The following is a 21,873-nucleotide window of genomic DNA, read 5'->3' as shown; positions in this document are numbered from 1 at the left end:
TCTTTCCCACCTCCTTGCTTGGTACTGCTTTGGGAGTCTGTCATAGATATGGAATACGTCGGAGGACCCAATCCCCTCGAAGAACAAGTTACTTTCTTACCTGGTAACGTTCTTTCGATGGGATGGTCCGACGACATATTCCATATCGCTCCCTCCCTGCCTTCCCCGCTGCAGAATTTATTTTGCGATTGCAGCTTGAGTTCCGCAAGGCCTTGTGTGTCTGACTGGCAGAAAACTGGTGGCACACGTTCTGGGAAAAAACTATAACTGAGGCTATGGGCGTCGTGCGTCCTACTTATCACATCGGGTGCCGTCGGAGGTGGTCCTCGGGGATGGCGCATCGACGTCATCGATGCAGGACGCAGACGCCAAAGATTTTCCGAAGCAGCACAGCTGTGGACATTACCTGTCATAGATATGGAATACGTCGTCAGACCATCCCATCGAAAGAACGTTACCAGGTAAGAAAGTAACTTGTTCTTCTCACTCATTTGAATTCTTACAACATCAAGTCATTTTTCTGTAGCTTTTGGATTTTGAACTGAATCCCCTATTTTGTTGGTGTTAAGACAGTAACCACAATTGGAAGTCTATACCACTCATGCGTTCCTTTTGTGTTTGGAAGACGGGGGTTGATCTGTGTATATTCCATCTTCCATAGCTTTAGTCAAACACCTGTACCTGAAACAGATAATACAAATTAATTATTGAAAGAAAATAAAGAACTGAACGTAAAACTCAGGTGCTGTAATTGCATATATATGTGTACTATAAATATGGAACGTTTTGAGACCCCATTGACTTCAGAGTAAATGTTTGTTTGATTACCACCAATTCCATCCATGAATAATGTCGATATTGAATTTTATTTACTCAGTTAGCTGCTATGTTGGTAGTGTAAATAATACCACGTGAGCGACACCATCGACTTTATTCACCTATAGCTTGTACCAGATGACACCAAACCATGCCCATCTTTTCTTCTGCAGAGCCTGTGTTTTCTGCGTATGCTCCTGGAGTATCTGCTTGGCTTGTCCTCTCCTTGTCTTGCTCTTTGTCTCACTCCTTCCTGCCTCTCTTGGATCTTTGCATCTGCTGACCTTTCTCTCCTTTCTCTAGTGAATGAGATGACCGAGGGCGCGGCCTGGCCCACCCTGGCCGGCACTGTGTGCATTTACGCCGGTCTGAAGTTCCTTCAAGGAGGTGGTGCAGGTAAAGACACATCTGGTATTGTTGCCTGTGGGGCAATGGGGGGGGCACGGGAGAAGAGGGTTGTCCTTTGTCGATCCATCACTGACATCATGAAACATTCCCAAGTCCATTACCATCACGGAGCACTTCCCCTCTCCATCAAATATCCCACTGGTGCCCTTTCCTCCAGCAGGGATTTCAGTGAGACTAGGTCGCCGAAGCCCTTTAACCCTCCATTAATCTCAACAAATTCCTTTTGTCAATCGGTGATCTTACTGCCACCCTTGCTAGATCACTATTAACACCAGCACCCTTTATTCCATCAGTGATTCCATGAGTGATGCCACTGCAGCGTGCCCCCTTTGCATCCCTGACATGACTGGAGACACCTCCCTCCTTCAGGGATGTCTACGGATACTGTGCCCTAAGCATCAGTGTTATCTCAAAATATTTTTGGGGGACTTAATTTTTATGTATTTTCTACAACACAGTGTTTATGTTAAATGAATGGTAATTGACAAATCTTAAACATATTTTCTCTGCTGAAATTCTCAATGCCTTTTTAGCCTACAATATCACAAGATATCCTTTCCTACATAGCAAGATGTGTCATTATAAACTACGTAAGATATCCAAGGGAGAACTAGGAAGAATGGGCTGGGCTCTTCTTTTAAAGAGCCCTATATTCCCACCCGATAAGTATTTTCATAAGACTGTCTTTCCCGGGGTGTTCGTGAAATAATCAGGTGCCCTTTTGCAGGCAGCTCATGATATCGTCATCGGACACCCTTTCAATGACAGTTCATGAGCCCATCAGATGCTGCTTGCCAGGTAGCCCATGATATCCTGCTTTCCTTTGCCCAAGCTCCCTATGATACCATATCCTCAACAGATATTCTTTCCCGCGTAAGCCATGATACACCATTCCATTAGATCGTACTATGAATGAAAGCTCCGTCAGACATCCATGGGTGTCCGAGGAGGGATATGCTCCTAAGGTAACCAGGTATTATCAGTAACTTTAACTGCTCCGAACGTCCTGTCTGTAGAGGCTTCCCACAGGTACCCTGTCCTATCATTGAGTATCTAGCAGCGAGCCAGTGAGGCAATCTGAGGCAATGGGACCATTGTCCAACTCCAGGCCTCGAGGGCCGGAAACCTGATGGCTTGTCATGATGCCCATCATTAATATTCATGAGGAAAAATGTGAATACATTTAGAATCATTGTATGCAAATTTATCATAAGGGGAATCCTGAAAATTCGACATGGATCCGGCCCTCGAGGCCTGGAGTTGGACATCCCTTAGGGTGAGGGAGCTCTTTATCATGCTGCCTCTGATACTAGGGACAGGCTTCACCAGGCAGCTATTGAAATTCTAGGTTGTCTTTACCCCTAAGAAAGATACCAAGCAGATTGCTCACTGTGTTCAGCGCCCTGCTGGAGAGGTTTGTTTGTTTGTTTTGTTTATTTTATTTATATAGCGCGCCTGACCCAGGGGTATCTGGGCGCTTAAGGACTTGAGGTCACTGCTTCTCACCTAAAGGTCACAGGTTTGAGTCCCAACAGGGCCACCTCAGCCTTCCTTCCTTGTAAATGCCATCAAATCAATGCAGTGGGAGGGTTAGTAATAGTTCTCACATTTATTATTGTGTGTCGCACTCACTGTGGTGATCGCTCATTAGTAACAGAATTATTTTATCACAAGGGATCTTCACCAGTTTCCCAGCAGACATTTTTTCCAAGTTGCAGAACTATGTTGCAGGCTTCTGTTTTCGTCGCGTCTGTCACTCAGTACAACCGAGTGACACATCACCTGAGCCCATTTCTCTCACTTCAAAGAATTCATTCCATCGGTTTCATTTTCCGCCTCTGGATAATCTGTGCAATGTTTGGGCTGAATTGCTTCCACTGGGGACACTTTCCATCCTGTAGCAACTTCCAGAGTCTAAGTAGGCAGCTTTCAAGAAGCACCACCACGCATGCCCCTACCATGACCAAGAGAAGTGTTGTCTTCTTCTGGAGTGAGTGCACATTTTGATGCGTAAGTAAAACATGAACTCTCTCCCAGCAGTGAACTGGCGAGGCCCCAACCAATGAATAACAGTATACCGCAATAAAGTAGCCAGCAATTAGCATTTGATTTGAATTTAGCAATCGGCATGTTTGCACTTGAGCACCTACACAGGGTTGTCCAACTCCAGGCTTCGAGGGCCGGATCTTCAGGCTATACCCCTCATTAATATTCATGGGATACATTTGCATACAGTGATTCTAGATGTATGCACATTTTTCCTCATACATATTAATGATGGATATCCTGAAAACCCATCAGGATCCCGGCCCTTGAGGCCTGGAGTTGGACAACCCTGCATGCAGGAAGCATATTCTGTGACCTATAAGGTGTAAAAGAGAGACTCCTTCAGGGGGAGCTTCAATATCGGTGTAGACGATTGCCCCTCTCCTTGCTTTCGCCCCCACCTGCTTATTTTCCTTAACAATATGCATTGAAATAAACACCCACGTCCTCATTACAGGTTTTGCAGAGTTTCACGTATGCAGTTTGTACTATTACTGGTGGCGACCTCTGCAGAGTTAGGTGTTATTGTACAACTTGCAGCTGTTCAGAAATACTGCATGCCATCTTTCAGGAAATCTGCATGCCACGTTTTGATAACTTTACATAAATAATATTTTCCATCTCTTTTTTCCGGATGGAAATAAGTGTGCTGCACTACTGATTCAGACCGCTGCTTGCCCATGTAAAAATAATACAACTGAATAGGCTCAGTAATCCCCTTTCTTGCGTTGTGCACCAAAGGTGGCGAGAAGGTGAGCCTCTGAGAGGCACATTAAAGGATGAAGCTTTTTTCCTTGCTGTGTGATTTATAAAAATTGCAGGAATCCTATGGCGATGTGGAGCTCCTGATCATGCAGAATGTAATGCACGTGGCGGTACGCCTGAGGAACTCACATGAGGTACATACCTCAAAGCCCATAGTCATGTGGTCAGTAAAAATATGCAGTGTTTGAAATGCCGTCTGCTAATACCCTTACCTCCGGACACACAATGTGAACCGTTGTTTACTTTTCTTGTGTGTTCTGATCCTGCTCCGCTCAGTAGTTTCAGAACCCGGCATTGCCGAACCCTTGAATTTAGGAACTGAGAGAGCCCTTTGTCTAGGTCAGGGGTCTGCAACCTGTGGCTCTCCAGATGTTTTGGACTACAACCCCCATCAGCCCTCACCATTGACTATGCTGGCTAAGGTTAATGGGAATTGGAGTCCAAAACATCTGGAGAGCCAAAGGTTACAGACCCTTGAACTAGGCCATCGCAGGTGTCAACCTTACCCTTTCCACTTAGGTCTCTAAGCAGTTTAACTTTGCTACTTTGCAGGGCCCATGAAAGGATTAGGCACTGCAAGCTAAGTGCCTTTTTGGTGCCATCCCCCCAACCTCCACTTCACGCCAAACTAAGCGATTCACCCAGAACTGCAGTCAGAAGATGAGTTTAGTTTGCTCCAAACCCTGAAAAGGCTCTGCATATTGTGAGGAGTTAGTAATGCGAGACAGACAACTGTTTGAAAAGCCATTTTATTTTAAAAGCAAATGTATCAAAAGACCTCCTTTTCCCTACACTGTTTAGGAATTTCCTGCATATTCTAAACGCTAAAGGAACACACTCTAGCACAGGATAACCGGCCCACACTCGAAACAACAAACGCATAAATAAAAGGTGTGGCAATTCAACATAACATGAATAATATGTACATTTCCTAAATTAGCTTTTCAAGTCCTGGGTGATCACCCTTCCCCAGGATTAAGAGTCACTTCACCACAATGTTCCACCTTTGAACGGAAATGTCTTCACTTTGCTCTTAAAAATGTAAAGGTAAAGCAAACGTTCTTCAACAAAAAGTTCCAATGGTCACAATCTCCTCCTTTTAACAAAAGTTCCTTTAGCAACAAATCTCCTCCTTTTAACAAAAGTTCCACTAGCAACAAATCTCCTTTTGGGTGAAGTTTTCTACTTTTCACTTCAAACAAAATGGCCCCAATGGTAATCCTGGCCACGGTGCTTTGTCAATCCCACAGGAGAATTTGCCACAGTTCAAAGGTACATGCAATATTCATACTGTTAATGGTGTATTTGTCAGGATGACTTCTTAAAAGTGCTGCTTTTACTTCAACAACTATGTTTCTTCTTATTTTACCATGAGAACAGTCACATTTTGTCCCATAGTAGTTTACCTTGGTTCCGACAACTGTAATGTATCATATACTGACAACCAAATGTACCTCAGGAGTTGGACTACTGCCACAACGTCAATGACTTTTTTGCCAAGATAGCTTTGACAATACTTCAACGTCTTCAGGTAGGCTCGGCACTCTTCCTTCAAACTGTTTTCTTCAAAGAGGCAGTCTCTTAGCCTCTCTTGTCTAACTGTCAACGATGGTAACCTGTGTTTGCCTTCAAGACTCCATTTTCTCTGGCATACGCAGTCTTGGGCATTACATGTTGAGTCTACTTCAAAATGTTCTTCACAAACAGCCAATTCCCCTTCCCCAACTCTGCCTGCACCTTTCTGCCAGACTTCAGCCCAACAATTGCCCAGAAGTCTTGGTGACACTCTCTTAGCCTCAGGTAACAGTTTTATACTTGTTGGTTTATGCCCATGAAGTGTTAATAACTTCACAGTATTGCTGGAATGTTTTAAACTCTGAGAAAGATTCAGCTTTACAATTAATATGGAGGAACTCTGGGCTTTAGGCAACGCATGCTCTCTTCTTCAGTCTTTTATACTCTTGTGAATGAAAGGTATGTCACTTGTATACAAAGTATAAAGTTTAGTCTTTCAGGAGAAACCACAATTAGGCACACGTGATCACTCTTTGATGTAGTTTTCAAGCTTTAGAGGTGGTTGTGAAGTTGTATTCCCATAGAAGCAAAGGTGAGAATCAGACCTCCTTGGGGAATCACAATAAGGCACACGTGACCATTCGTTAATTTTGTTTTTCCCACAATAAGATTGTAACATTGAAATTGTCACCGTTAAGTGAATTGTCTTCGTAGCGTTCCCTTTTCTTAACTAGGGTCACGCGACCACTCTTTTAAAATTAATAGTCTGTTGTTAAGGGAAGCTAATGGGTTAGCTTCCTACGTGAGCAAGAAGCCTTTTCCTCAAATGCATGTGTTACATTTCCATTGTTTAAAGAATCTTTAATACAGCAGTCCACTTCTACTCGCTGAAAATCTTACACGAGTGGCAAAGGAGCAGGTTACTGTTACCGGCAAGGCATGCTCAATGCTTTAGAAAGCTGTGCTTAACTCACTGGCTTCTAAAGATGTTTCTCTGTAGGTCGTGTTTCTCTGTAGGTCGTACAGATTTCCCGCTGTCTACTACAACTTCTACTGCTTCTGGCTCGCTGGGGCGCCACACCCTTCTCTTGAACAGGTGTCTCTGGTCCGGCCACACTTCTTGGGGAGTTTCCTCTACTTCTAAGACCCTCGACTTGGCAATTACTTCTTACCTCAGTGTTTGACACGCCAAAGGCTCGGCGACCATGGCAATCGGGCTCACATGGGGAAAACTGTTTCTCCAGCACGTCTTATGCTGTGCAGTCTCTGCACTTCAGAGTTTGGGAGAGCAGCACTCTCTCAGAACACGCAGGTGGAATCTGCTGTCTCTTCATTCCGGCATCCTTCTCGTTTTCCCACTTCTGCTTGGTTTGCCAGCCTTGTGTCTTCCTTCTGCTTTCACTGCCACATCCTGCACTCCAGCAATGTTCTTCCTCCTTTCTCTCCCTGAGGGGGCCTTTTATGCCTCCCAGGTTCAGTGATAATTTTCAGATGTGGGCTATTAGCCTCTATTGCCGGACTACTGCAATGACTACTAGGCTTAATTGCCTGACTTTGACAACTGCATGCCTCATCAGCCCTCTTCCTCATCTCAGTCCCTCTAGGATTCTTGGACTTGTACTTTCTTTTAACAAGGTTAGGTTTTAGCACAAGTTAATTGCTTTTAAGAGCAGGTTTAATTCCCTTAAGTTATTAAGAGAGGGGCTATGAAGATTAGCCTCTACTTTGGAAGCTAGTTTATTGAAAACAACATTTCCACATTCCTTTATAATATACCCTTGGGTTTGAGGAAAGTGTTTAGTTTGGGATACCAAATAGGACCTTTCTTTTGGTAAAGTTTGCTCGGATCTTAGAACATTAAGGTCCACAATTCGAGATCTAACATGAGTTAGGGACGTTAAAATGACAATAAGCCATTACCTTTTTAGGTACCTTGGAAGATTCTTCCTTACAGAGAATAAATACTGTCTCATCCCACAGAATCTCCACACCACCCCGGGGCCTGTCTCCTCCCAGGCGGTCCTTACGCAGGGTTAGGATCAGGAAGAGACTGCCCTCCCATGGCCACCTGGGAGGAGACTTTAGCCAGGGTTACAGTGAGGGATCCGTAGGATTCTTCACATTATACAGTTCAAATCACTGTGCCTCTCTGGGTCAGTGCTTCCTTGCCAATGCCTCTTTCTTTCTGCAGGTTCCACAGGCTTCGTCAGCAACCTACGTTCCTTCCTATGGATCCGGGTCCAGCAGTACACTAACCGCGTAGTGCAGACACGGCTGTTTGCCCACCTGCACGGCTTGTCTTTGCGATGGCACCTGGGGCGCAAAACTGGTGAGGTGCTACGCAGTGTGGACCGGGGCACAAGCAGCATCAATAGCTTGCTCAGGTAACATAAAAGCCCTTATATCAAGAACATAGTCTGGTATTGGCAGCCAGGCCTACCTAGTCTGATCATTCCTTTGTCTCTTCCCAACACCTACTGTAATGTACATAAATGAGGTGTCATGTGGTTGGCCGGGGGAGGGGGTACAGGGAGGGATCCTCTGCAAGGATGGTTGGTTGTTGTAGCAGGGTGACTGGATGTGAATTGGAGGGATAGTTGTGGGTGATCTCTCATGATGGTTGAGTGCCATCTGAAGGCATGCTTGCTTGTCAGTTGTTGCATGTTAGGTGTCCTCTACAAGGATGCATGGTTGTCATTTGTAAAATGTTGGGTGTCATCTGTAGGGATGATTGGTTGTAATTCGTAAGGGTGGTTGATTGTCAGCTGTAGGTGGAGGGATTATTTGGTGTGGTATATCGGGGCTGTCCTCTGTGATCTCTCAAACAATTCTTTGGGTACTGGACAATTACAAGAATTATAAAGGCTCATCTTCACTCATCTTCACAGCTACATCGTCTTCAGCATCTTCCCCACGATCGCCGACATCGTTATCGGGATCATCTACTTCACCTCGTCCTTCAACGCCTGGTTTGGGCTCATCATCTTTATCTGCATGACCCTGTACCTGAGTGAGTGACATACGAATGACCACTGGCAGGGGTGTATTCTGAACCTTAGCGAGTTACACACACTACCTGTGGCACGGGGCGCTCAGTACATGAGAAAGTGATCGCTTGGACATATCAGTGATCTCTAACGTTGTCCTCTGTACCTGAATGACTGACAGACACATGCAATTTGGTAGGGATGTGTTCTATAATCGAATGAGTGATAAACAAGTGACCTTTCATAGCAGAGTGTTCTGGGCACTGGCACTGGTTTTCCTGTTGGAAGTGAAGTGTGTGTGTTTTGTTATCTAGAGAAGGTGGAGTCTTTTCATTTCTTCAGCTACATGTTGACTTCCTGGGGTGGCTGCTACCCATGGTCACAGTTCATTATTAATGATGTGGAAAACCGTGAAGTTCCTCTGTGATCTTGCAGGCATCATGGTTGCCATCCAACTGCTAAAGGGATGATTGTAGTGTTTGTCGGATACCAGGTCTGTGTTTTCTTTTGCCTTGTGTCCCTGCCAATTTCCCTCGTCAATGTTCTTCTGAACTGGAAAGATCACCAGTATCAAGGTGAAGCATGTGTTTGGTGTTTTGCTTAAACCATGACCAGTTGCGTGCTAGGTCAGTTTTGGGAATGCTATTGAGAGAGGCTATTATCAAAGCATAGCAATGATGACTCTGGGAGGAGAAGGACTCTTTGAAAAAAATTAAAAAGTGATAGATGCCCATGCTTGAGTCATCACTTCTTAACCTCTGGGAATTTCTCTGACTAACATTCCATTTCATTCTTTTATAACTCGTTTTAGCCATTACAAAAGGGGATTAACCTTATGCAAAATAACTTTGAGCCTGTAAAAAAGATAGTTAAGTCCACACTATTTTGATTTGTCCCCAGGCATGACAACACAAGCAACCCTACACATGAGTTTGGGAAATGGGATAGGTTAAGCACTCTGCATGAGTGTGTACCTAGAACGCTGATCCTAGGAGTGGAGGATGGGGCAGAGGCAGTTTCGGGGGGGGGGGGGGCAAGGTGTGTGAAATTTGGAGAAAGTACCCTTATACTCAAATAAGTTTCTGACTGGGAGCTTTTATGGATGAAAAGGCACATTGAAAACAGACCTTGTATTATGTTAATGGGCATTTGTAGATCGCCTTTCACCATTGCTATGGTCTCAACGCGCTGAGATGGTGCTCACGTCATGCTGTGTGGTGGCATGAGTACTCTATAAAAGTCCCAAATAAATGAATAGTAAATATATCTGATGAGGAAATCGGTTTCATCAACATAAATGTCCATTTGATTTTAAGTGGAATGAAGGTACTAGAATTAAAATGCATGTAGGTGTTTGGTATTAAAAAAAAAAAACTAGTAGTTACCATGGAAACATCAACGTCCATACAAGTAGAGCACTAGCATCTAAATAACAGCTGAATCTGCATCTGTGATTTAAATGAGCCACACATTTAATCTAGTTTATTCTTTATTTGGAAACATTCCCCAGTAGAAGAACTTGTGTGCGTCTTGTAATGTGTCCATTATTTGTGGCTTGCAAGTCTCCTCTATTATTTGGGTATGTACTAGTTATGTTATGTGATGTGTGTGTGGGTTTGTGTTACTATCCTTGTGGGGAGTAGAGTATAACGCCACACACACGCTGTGGGGGCTTGATTTCACTGTTGGGACCTGAACGCATGTCCCCACACGGTAATGTCTTCCAAATGATTTAAAATTACTGAAAAGGCGTCTGTGCCAATTTTCAAAGCATTTAATCACACACAATCTTTGTGGGGACTTTCCTTTACCATAATCATGCACCATGAGGTCAGGGAGCCCCTCTACCGAGAACGAACACGGCCTAATAACCAGTTCTATTGGAAGGTACCACTTGGGAGGGTCTGCAACCACATTTTAGTTCACTGTCGCTTTCACAGAGGAGAAATATCCTTTTTGCATATCAGTCTGGCCCCACCCACTTGGGGCAGTCCTGCACCGAAATCCTAGGAAATTCTCCTCTGGACACGAGTACCAACAGCAACCCCAGACACGTGTTTCGGCCTAGTCGGGCCTCATCAGTGAGGTTAAGCTGTGCCTCTCTGAACACAGTGAGAAAATAGCCCACGTATAGGTTACCTTGGGTAATTTAGAGTGAAACCCCAAGTTCCTCAATATTCACAAAGCGGTTGAGGAGCCCCTATACATAGAACAAACACGGCCAATAACCTTTTATATGGGAAGGTTCCTACTCGGGAGGGTCTATAACCCTGGTTTAGCTCATGGTACATTTCACAGAGGAGAAATATCCTTTTGCATATCAGTCTGGTCCCACCCACTTGGGGCAGTCCAGAACCAGAATGTCAGGCAATTCTCCTCTGGACACAAGTGCCAACATCAATCCCTGACACGTGTTTCGACCTTGTTGGGCCTCATCAGCGAGGTGAAGCTATGCCTCTCTGACAGTGAGAAAGGGTGTCCACGTCTGGATTACCGTGAGTAACTTACTTTTTATCAAGTTTAAGCTAGATCCTATATTGTGATATTTTCAAAACATTGGAGGGAGGGGGGGAGGTGCGTGTGTGTGTGTGTGACTCCCCTACGTGCGTCTCTAGCGCCACAAACCATCACAATATCTCCTTTTTTTCTATTCTTAAGCTCTCACCATAATAATCACAGAATGGAGAACTAAGTATCGCCGTGACATGAATACTCGGGACAACGAGGCAAAATCCAGGGCTGTGGACTCGCTGCTAAACTTTGAGACGGTAAAAAAAATGAACAGGGGGAAACCTAGAGACACTGTTTTTACAGCACCGAGAATCTCTACACTGTCAAAAGGCTGAGCGGGATCAACACCAGTCACACACTCAAGGAAGGTTTATTGAGGCTTACAGCTTTGGGCAAATTAAATATACATCTTACAGCCAGTCTGCATCTATTGGGAGTAAGGTGCCAGTGCCTAGAGTGGCTTCTCCAGGAATAACAAGTAACAGGGTTTCCTCCTGCCCACTTAATTCTCAATCTTGGGTGGGCAAACTCCTGACAATTCCAATTCTACAACTGACTATCTCCACCTTGAGGTCCAAACAACAAAATCTCTATCTTTAAAAAAGCCTCTGGCTTCAACACAGTCTATAGGTTTGCCAAAGTCTCTACCTTTCATGGTCTTCAGTCCAGGGGGCATTACCGCAGTGGTTAGCCTTTCTTTTTAATCACTCACATTCTTGGGAGGAGGGTGTTGAGGGGGTTGAATGGTCCCACTCTTCTTTCTTGACCGTCTCCCAATTTAATGGTCACAAGCCGAAGCCAAGGACCACTAACAAGGGTGAAAGTTACTAGGCACCCAACTGAGCCGCATGGTGAGGGTTCGAATGCTATTAGAGCTCTTCCAGGGGGACAAAGGGCAGCCGCCTCACTGGAGGCTTCCTCCTACACACAGTGATGGTAATGGATCTACCGCCACTTTTTCCGTTCTGCCAAATCCCGAGTTCAGGCTTCAAGTGGGGGTTGTACTTCCAGCAAAACACTTGAGGTAAATCCTCCACCTTAACGCTAATAAATTGGTATCATTACCACTGGAGGAACTACTGCCGGCAGTAGTTCCACCAGTCCCCAGGAAGTCCCACAGACTCTAAAATAATTGGGATTTACACTGCCTAGGGCCACTTGTAATCCTGTGGTAAACCCACAGGACCAAGTGGTGGTAGCAGTAATTCCGTTTGGCAGTAGTTCAGTGGTAATTGTGTCAAATTACCACCCTACTTGGACGAGGGCCAATGTCTTTTAATGACAAGAGCGGGTACCTTCTGAATAGAAATGAATTGCACTTTACACTTGGTATTATTTTGTTTTGTTGCCTTCCCTCTCTTGGTTCGGGGCTGACCTGATAGCGACAATAAAGAACTGATGTTGTCCTATAGGAAATCAGGGTAGATCTTGTGTCTCGGCTTCCCTTAACAAGTCAAACACCAACCTTGCAGGCTTTTAAAAGTAAAGCGATGTTTAGCTTGTCTTTGGTACATGTTGTACACGCCATCAATTTAAACATCACTGGTCCTATATAACAATTCACAAAAATGGAGAAAAAAAACTCCCATGAACTACATTACAGCATGTTTCTCTTCAGACAATCAGAAAGTGTGTCATCCAGGCTCTAACCATATCAGAACTCTGCATGCCATGTTTCCCCTTTGTTCTTCAATTTGTTTCCAGCTCTTTAGGTAGTCCTCAAAATTGGAAGGAAAGCTCTAACTGCCTGCAAAGACTACATGCTGAGCATCACTTTGGCTGTGTAAGCCTCCAGTGAGGCAGCTGCCCTTTTGTCCACCTGCAAGAGCTCGAATAGTGTTAGAACCCTTACCATGATGCTCAATTGTGTGCTCAGTTACTTTTGTCCTTGTTGGTGGTCCTTGGCTTCAGCTTGTGACTATTAACTTGGGAGACAGTCACGTACTACACAATACAGCAGGATTTAAGCCAGATAACAAATAAAACACAACAAATACAGACATTGATAAATGGATATTCAATAAAGGGAGAACAAATACAATTGATAGTTGAATATAGGTTTGAATTGCTTGCTTTAAAGTGAGGCCACCAGACTAATGTAGCTTCTTGCCATCACTCTATGAAGGACCTTGAATCTTAATACAAGTGGGATGGGGGTCCCTTCTCCTTTAGGGAAGCAGTGCTTGAGTCCACACCAGTAGGTGTCAGGCTCTTGCACACTGGCAATAGGTAGTAGTGTGAGCGCAGAGGTACTCTGATGCTCTGCATGGCTGTGCATTGCACTCATCTGGCACCATCCTTTGCTGTTTTGATTTAAAAAAACGTTCACATAAACATCCCTTTTCAAAATTCGGAAACAAGTCATAAAATACTCTGCAGCAACCACTAGATGTTGGCCTATGCAAAGCATGTGAATCTAAGCAGATACAAGCATCAGAAAGACGATTACAGGTATGTCATATTTGTCATATGAGCTATATCAGGTTAAGCAAAAAGTGGCCATGTTTAGAGTGCACATCCAGCAATTTAAGGTGAACATTTAAGTCACAAATGGATTCTCAGATATTCTTAAAGATTAAAGACCACATTTTGTGTTACTAGGATCAGTTGAAGATTTGCAGTGATACCCTAATAGTCAAAGGTCTTTCCCTTAGCATATAGGGTGCACCTTCTCCCCCACACCCAGACAGCACGGGGGATCATTGCATCTTTCATCGACTTCTTTTTCTCGTTGTCTTTTCAGGTGAAATATTACAATGCTGAGAGCTACGAGGTGAACAGATTTGATGAGGCAATCGCTCGCTATCAGGTAGGAAACTGATGCTTACCTCGTGACCTGATGACCTCATCGGCCACCATTCATTACCCTCCACCTTCATCATTATAATCAGTCCCCATCCATGTATCCTACTAGCTGGCCCTTAATTTCCCCCTCACTCGGATATTCTTTTCCCCCCCATACCTTGGCCCCTTCCGGCATTCGCCCTTGGCTCACTCCCTGATTTTTCTCCTTGTATACCTAAGTGCTTTCACAATCGGGGCAACCTTGATGAATTTTTGGCAAGCATGGCACCCTTTTCGTACCCTGCAGTCAGGCTTCTATATTTTCCTTATTGTAGCATTGGCCCTGACACCGCCTTTTTTAAAACTCAAAACCGGCTTCTTATTCGGCCAACTCTTTCACTGCTGAAAACGGTACCACCTGAACATTGGCGCAAAGCTTCAAATCTGTATGTAGATGGGTAAGGGAACCCCTCCTGCCATCTGGATTCTAGCAAAACGTATAGGATTTACACTAAGCACAGCACACACACATACATGCATGTGGTGCTTCCAGTCTACACCGGTGGCAGCTGTGCGTTATAAGCAGCATTGTTGGCATTGATATGAAAAGTGGCCGCTATCACCCGCATAAACATAAACCGAGTTTGTGTGGGCTTCACTGTTAGCCCAGTGTCCCAGTAGGAGAGTAAGGTGTCTCTGGTGGCAGTTGCCTCTGTCCCAAGCCTGCCTGTAGCCTGCAGTGTCCAGCATCCCTGCAGAAGCACAGACTATCCCTCCCCTGCGTCCCTCTGCCTTGATGCTCTAACATGTCTGTGAGAGGTGCAATTGTTAATCTGTCCATTGGCTGGCTGTTACGGCAGTATTCTATTTTGGGGGTTTTCTCTCCCCATTTTGGCAGCCCTTAAACCTTTTGTTTTCTTTTTGCTGCTGGCTCCCTTCTTTGTTCTAAAGTTTTATTTTGTGATCAGGGTGACTTAGTGAAGTACCCCTGTCACGGCAGCACTTTTTCGCATCTGTTCCTATGGTAGCCCATATGGTTCCTAGCACAGGGTTGCTTCCTAAGCCCCCAGTATTCGCCCTTAGGTGATTTTATCACCCTACATTAGTTTTAGAGAGTAGGCTGGTGGCAGCCGTCATTTAGTTTTGGCTTCACCGCGTGGCAAGCGGATTTACTGCATTAGTATCCCAAGGTGCCTTTATAGTGTCCCTTTAGGTACTAGAGTATCATTCTAAGCCATGCTCTTGGATATTTTGTTATTGGGCAATTCCTTGCCTTATAATGTCTATTGTGCAAACATGGGATCGCTCTGAGCCAATCCCTGCACGCATCCCTGCATGGCTTAGGCTGGTCCCTGGCCCTAAACGAGCCACTGCGCATACTGTGTTTGCTGACCTGGGTGTTTGGCAGGTTTCATGGCCAACCTGGTTGGCTGGCCACCGAAACCTTTGATTGATGCACCTGAGTGTGATTGAGAGGCTGGCTGAGGACAGCCTGTGAGTGCCTGGGGTTGTCTAGGAAACATTCAGCAGAATGCAATTTGGATTAGAGTTCTGCTGATCTCTGTAGGTTTACTTACTTGCTGTAGGAATTTTTGCCACGAAGCTGCTGTGGCAATTTTGGGTCCACATTTGGCTATACTGGCCGGGCTGGTGTCCTATACCCTTAAACTGGTTTTAGTTTTTGGCTATTGGATGTCCTTTCTAGGCTGTCCTAGTCCACCCTGTGGTCCCCCCTTCACTGCCTGGGCATCCCGTGCTGGGTGTTTCTGAGTTGTTTCTCCACCACCTTCCTAAAATATCCTGTTGGTTTTGGGATAGAAACCTGCGGTCATGTACAAGGGTGGTGGGAGACCAATACCCTGCCTCCATCCTAGGTCGCCTCCACTATGGTATCCATCATGGAATAATTTTTTGCTGTCTGTCCTGTCTTGCTCAGGTTCTTGCGTCCCTCTTGAGTCTTCGTCACTGTAGTTTTCACTCCTGGCTGGTGGGTCCCACTTCTGGGAAGGCTGATTTGTTCTTTAAGTTGTCAGTCTTGGGCTTGGTGATGTCACTTGCTTTAGTCATTTTTAGTTACAGCATGTTCATGTCTGCTAGAGCTTGCAGACTCATCTCTTCTTCAGCTGTTCTGGGGGTAAGGCCGGTAGAGTTGTCTTAGTGAGTACCGCCTTTCATATTTGCGGTGTGGCATCAGAGAGGGGGGGCAGACACCACAAATGATATGCTTTTCTCATTCCTATGGTATAGAGGCAGGGGAGGAGCCAATGTTATGGATGATGCATACATCTGCCTCTCGACACCCTCATCTAAGGGGCCAGTGGGGGTCTTTCGAGCTGTGAAGCTTATAGAAAAGCCACCTAGACGCTCACACCAAAAGAAATACAACTCACTAGGGAAAAAGGCCCAATACACCTCTTGCATGGATAACAAGTTTTATGTCCATAGAAAAGGGAAAAGCGGCAACAAAGAACTCTGCTGCTGCGGAACATTCTGGCAACATCGGCATGTGCAGTACATTATAACAGTACACAGCGTCATAAGTGACGTCATCACATACAGTAGACTGCTGTCTGTTGGTAAGAGCCTACACATAGGTCACCTGCTCCATAGGGGATGCCAGACCATTGGTCTCCGACTGATTCGTCCATCTTCTTCCACATGGGCGATGTTTCAATAGTCCTTGGTCAGCCGATGGTCAAGTAACAATTATATTGGTAACTCAGACGAAAAGAAATACATCTGTAACAGGGTACCTGGCACGAACAGACGGGGGCCTAGGGGAAAGCCGATGTCATACTAACTCATGCACACTTCACTCACTTCCAGATAGTCCGGCATCCCTCCAAAGTCTCCCACCCTCGTTCTGGGCTATCATTTCATTCCACCATGCACACAGCACGTGACCTAAGAGTGAAGGCAGAAAGGCCCTGCTTTGTGATCTTTTGGTTAATTGGGGTCCAGCAGGTTTATGGGCAGTGGTCTGGGGGTTATCTGATACACTGGAATTCGGGGGTCCTAAAGCCATGACATTTGGGTGCTATAATTTAGGATTAGGGCTTGTGGGGGTTGGAGGCCCATGCCCTCCTTCTCATGGGATTGCGCTGTTCATGGGACCAGCCCTCCTCCCATGGCCTTCCAGGGCACATTCTTCCCAGGGCGCGAAGGTTGCCAACATTTCAGGACAATTAAGGGTTTTATGGATCCGTGTAGCTGTGGGCGTTCTCATCAGTGTTTTGGATACAACCTATTCCTGCGCTCATGTTCGCGGCCTAGGCCTGGGGTGCTGATGGCCGCACCACGTTTAAGCTGTGTGCCACGATATGGCTGCTAATATCTAAGATGACTATAAGATGCACAATAATATTATCATGCGAAAGCCAATAAGCCCCCCCCCCCTTCCTCCTGGTCTCTTAAATGACTGATAATGGCCTTTGCCTTATTCTAAAGCGCTTGGGGTGTGGGAAGAACATGTCCCCTTGCCAACAAGCTTCCCCCATCTACATTGAGAACCAGACATGTGCTTCTATAGGCTTTTCGGGTTTCATCCTTCCCTCCTTTGCACTGTGAGCTCCTTCGTCTTCATTTGCCCCTTCCCAGGTTTCTTATGTAACATTCGTGAGAGAAGAATCACATGCACCTCTGTTTTAACAAGACTTCTTTTCGAGTTGGAAGTTGGGCGCGTTTGTCTTTTGTGTTCAAAATCTCACATCCAATAATAGTTGTCTGGGTCTTTCTAGTTTGTGCTGGAAAACTGGGCTCGGTCTGCAAAATTTCAACAGATAGTCCACGTTGGTCTTCACAGTGTGTGTCTGTGTGGGAGATCTGGATTCAATGTCCCTACAAGCAGCAATGGTTCATCAATGTGGCTGGACTACATGCCCCAGCATGCAGCCGTTTCCTGTCTAAGGATCCTTTCCGTTTGCTCTGTAGTTTTGGCCTTGCTACCTCTGGTAGCATCGGTTTCTCTACCAGGGTTTTTCAGTATACAGTGGGTCTGCCTGTCATTTTTTCAGTTTGCTCTGGGAATTTGGACTCTATGCCCCAGCATGCATTGGGTTCTCAGCACAAATTTCTTCACCTAAATTATTCTATCTTCCTTCAGGACATTTTTTCAGTGGGGTAGCACTGGTCCAAAATCTCCTTGGCTTTGAATCCGCGAACATATTCATATATTAAACCCGAAGGACTGAAATTGAGAGGCATTAAGGTTTGTGTTGATAGAATAAAAAAACACTGCACTTGCACGATCTGAATGACGCAAGGACTAGTAAGATTGTTGTTTCTGCCCCTATGTTCCCCTACCTTGTCTCGTCGCACCTAGAAACATTTGTGTACAGGAGCGTTCTAAATAACTCCTTTCATATCATAACAAAGCCTTCCTTTTGAGGTTTGGTTATAAACTGAACGTTTTGCAGTAGAGTACAGATACGAGCGAGAGGGGATGTCACGAGGGGCCCACAGCTTGAGGCTGTTGATTGGCTGGTTACCCACCCATTGACTGCACAGGGCCAAGCTAGTCCCTAAGGCCATTCTCACCGGTGACCTGTCACACCCCTCCCAAAATACACCCTTCTGGGATCTCTGAGCTAGCTCTGTCACACAGTAACATAAACCTTTGTGCTGTACAGGGCCTGTCATTGTTATTTCCAAGACCCTTCTGAGATTGAATGGCTTAATTCCCACTGTAAATGAGCTCCTGATGTAATAATAATGTATTAACAAAGTGTGGCTTCAGCTACTTGATTTGGAAGCAATATGTATGTCCTGGCATCTGTCCCTTGCACCCAAGTCCTGTAAAAAACAAGCATTAGTAAAGGCCTTATGTCTAGGTATTTTTTTTTATTTTTATTTTTTTTTCATCAAAAAATAAGATTTTACAATTCATTATTGTTTCTAGAGCATTTCGTCAAATGCTCGAAGCGAAACACAAAAAAACAGATTTCTACCTCACTTTCGCGTAGATCTTACAAGTCTGTGACAGAACTTTTCTGGGACCCGTTGATGTATCACAGTACAGCTGAGTATGCTGAGTTATGAAACCGCTTAGCTTTTCTCATTTAGTAGATTGTTCTCGATGTATTCAGTCATTTTGGCCAGTGCAATTTGCCATGTGGTTTTTTCTCCTATCAATCGGCACCACCCTGTGTCCTCTTCGGCCAGGATATCAGCGCCTGCCATGCATAATAGATATCGTTGCCTGATGGCACTGGTAGCTGAACATTGCATGATCAGATGCCTTAATGTGGTGGATGAGGATTGTGTTTGCAAAATCGACAAGTGTTTGTTAGTGCCTGGCCCCGAATGTACAAAATCTCGTTGGTTTTGTACAAATTCAAACGTACTCGTAGAGTTCGATTTCGAACCTGTCTGCTAGGGCATTGTTTTACATAAGCTTGTAGCTCATTTCTTTTAACCATGTTGCTTGGTAGATGTCTGGTGAGTTTTAGCTTTGCAGCTTCATCTATTGTGGAGGCCCAGTCATTGTCTTTTATGTTTCTTAGAATTTTACAAGGATTCGTTATGAGTTCCTCCTCATTTGATGCGATGTTATTTAGCACCACTTGATTTTCATCTTGCCAGTCTTTTAACATGTTACAGTTTCTGCTGTCCATCTCACATTTTAGGAGTCTAAAGACCTCATTGTTATGTGCCATTCGACATTTTCTGTATAACATCATCGAATTACAGGTCACTGAGCATTCTAAGGATTGCAGACTTAATTCGCGTCTTATGGCTGTCCCTGATGTTGATGTCGGGAGGTGTAGCACTTTGCGCCAGAATAGAGCTTCTAACTTGGCCCATAGCTGTTTTGGAATTGTGGGCATTGCTTCTACATCGTATGTTATTGTGGGCACCACTTTCATTTTGTAGAAGTTTATTGTTGGTACTAGTGAAAGTTTTCCAAATTTGCCATCGATGACTTTGGCTTGGGCAGCTAGTTTTTTGATTTTTGAATACAATTCTGCCTGCATGGCAGATTCCTTTTCTGAACTGTCCATAATCGCTCCTAAATATTTGAACTTTGTTACAATTTCAATGTTGGCTTCTCCCAGGTGCCAATTAAAGTTGGGTTTTTGTTTCGTCCCACAATTCTGAAGAATCGTGACCTTCGTTTTGCTCGTGTTTATTTCAAGATGATTTTCTACGGCATAAGTTTGGAGGGCAGTGAGTTTCCGTTGGAGCCCAATTTCAGTTTGGTCAAATATTGTCAGATCATCTGCGTACAGAAGGTGTCCAATCTGCATTGGACCCAATTTCGGTGGAAATGCCCTGGTAGATTCTTCTATTTTTTTGATGTCACCGATGTAAGAGAGAAACAACACTGATGCCAAGGCCTTATGTCTAGGTATTATATAAACATTTGCCAGACATTGGCAGCATATGCCCAGGTACTCACAAAGTTAACCAGTTTTTGCCACCTTACGGCCAGGTAATATCATTATGGCAGTACCTGACAAATGCCTATCCCATGCCTACACGAAAGCCAAAACTGCTGGCTTTGCCAATGCGTGTTGTTCTGACAATGCCAGTATCCAGGCCTTGTCAAGAGGGGATGAGAACCCCTCTCAGCTGGGTGGTGGGAGGCCTACCAGGAAGAAATCCGGAGCCAGTCCTATTCCTGAGGTGGGTGCAGTGCAGTCGAGAGGACCTCAAATTCCTTCCCCCTGCCCCCAACATGTGGTAGTGTGTTTCTATGCAGACCACTGTTATCTCTGTGTCCTTCTGATGCTTTCAGAGCTCTACTGTCCAAAGCAGAAGACAAGCAAAACCATCAAAACCATCCCGAGGCTGTGGTGATGTACGACAGAGAAAGAAAGATGCACAGAAAAGCCACCCCTGCATGCAGTGTACCAGAGGACCTTGTGGAGCCGAAGAGCCACAGCGGCAGTCCTCCGCAACAACCCAGATGCCCCCTAGACCACCGTAGACCAACATAGGAGCCATACGTCTCCTCCCCCGAAGGACTTACCTTGTGACAACTCGGGCCAGGTTCCCAAAATATAAACGTGAACACTGCTTTCCTGGGCTGCCATCTCCACTATGTGGTGAGCCTGCGTGGGAAAAGTCAGCAGGGTTTAGCCCACTACTTACGACTTTACAGACACGCCCCAAGTGGGGAAGACAGGGCTAGATTGACCAGGAAAGGGACCCAACCCTGGGATTGTAAGGGGCATAGACGCAGCAAGTGTGGTTTATGCGTATGAGGTGGTGGATGACCGAGAGACCAAAAGGCGAAAGAAGGAGCGGCAGACTGTGGAGGAGATTTGTGGAACAGGTGAGGTATTGGCTAGAGAGTGGAAGTGGTACTGCGATGAGAGTTTGCATGTTTGTGTGCGAGCGTCTACAAAGATTAGTGTAAGGAGTAGTTGTGAAGCAGATGTTACCGGGTGATGGAGCAGATTGGCGGTAACAGTAGTGGGACGAGGTAGTAGTGGTATGGGGGAGGGAGTTGTGTGTAGGAGTGAGTAGCAGTGGGAGGAATGAGTAGTAGTGTGCAGGAGGGATTAGTGCTAGGGTTGTGGAAGGGGGAGTAACATCAAAGGGGGGAGGCAAGACATAGGAGTGTTGAACATCGAAGGGACACAGAATTTATGGGAAGAGTGAGATGGTGTGAGGAGAAGAAGGAGTAGAAAGGGGAGAGCTGAGAGTGAACACCAACAGCTGGGATAGTGTAGGGTGAGGTAGGAAGTCCCATAGGGAGTTTAGCAAGATAAAGCATTCAGCCTTTAGGTCCTCACCTCTAGCAGAAGGTAGAACTAGCCAATAAGGGGGTGCGGGGGTGTCAACCTTCTGTATCTACTAACCTGGTCAGGGACAACTGGGTTAAGGTGCCGATTAGAGAGAGGGAGGGGCATAGGCCTCACAGAATCTTCAAAAAATAAAAACCTTATTTTATATAAAGAAGCTGTGTTATCACCCACCATAGTGTGGACATTCCTTTGGTGGGCAGTTTGGGGAAACACTATACTTAAGAACCTGCCTGCATCACCTCCTGAAAGCTTAAGCCTGGCTGCCTACCACGTTTTACCAAATTGAGAGC

At 45.2% G+C, this 21,873-nt stretch overlaps 1 protein-coding gene across 1 annotated transcript in view; it reads left to right on the top strand.

Annotated features, from left to right (window-relative positions):
- The window catches only part of ABCB6 (ATP binding cassette subfamily B member 6 (LAN blood group)), a 231,577-nt gene that overhangs the window by 127,929 nt on the left and 81,775 nt on the right, over positions 1 to 21,873 (top strand). Inside the window, exons 5-9 of the mRNA XM_069616874.1 lie at positions 1,120 to 1,212; positions 7,742 to 7,934; positions 8,439 to 8,560; positions 11,196 to 11,305; positions 13,792 to 13,857. Of these exons, the coding sequence (XP_069472975.1) occupies positions 1,120 to 1,212; positions 7,742 to 7,934; positions 8,439 to 8,560; positions 11,196 to 11,305; positions 13,792 to 13,857 (584 nt within the window). The remainder of the gene's footprint in view (positions 1 to 1,119; positions 1,213 to 7,741; positions 7,935 to 8,438; positions 8,561 to 11,195; positions 11,306 to 13,791; positions 13,858 to 21,873) is intronic.

The sequence above is a fragment of the Ambystoma mexicanum genome, chromosome 9, assembly GCF_040938575.1.
Source record: "Ambystoma mexicanum isolate Mex_15411 chromosome 9, UKY_AmexF1_1, whole genome shotgun sequence".
In the NCBI taxonomy this organism is placed as follows: Eukaryota; Metazoa; Chordata; class Amphibia; order Caudata; family Ambystomatidae; genus Ambystoma; species Ambystoma mexicanum.
Note: the sequence above shows the minus strand (reverse complement) of the source record. Positions and strands in the feature narration are given on the sequence as shown.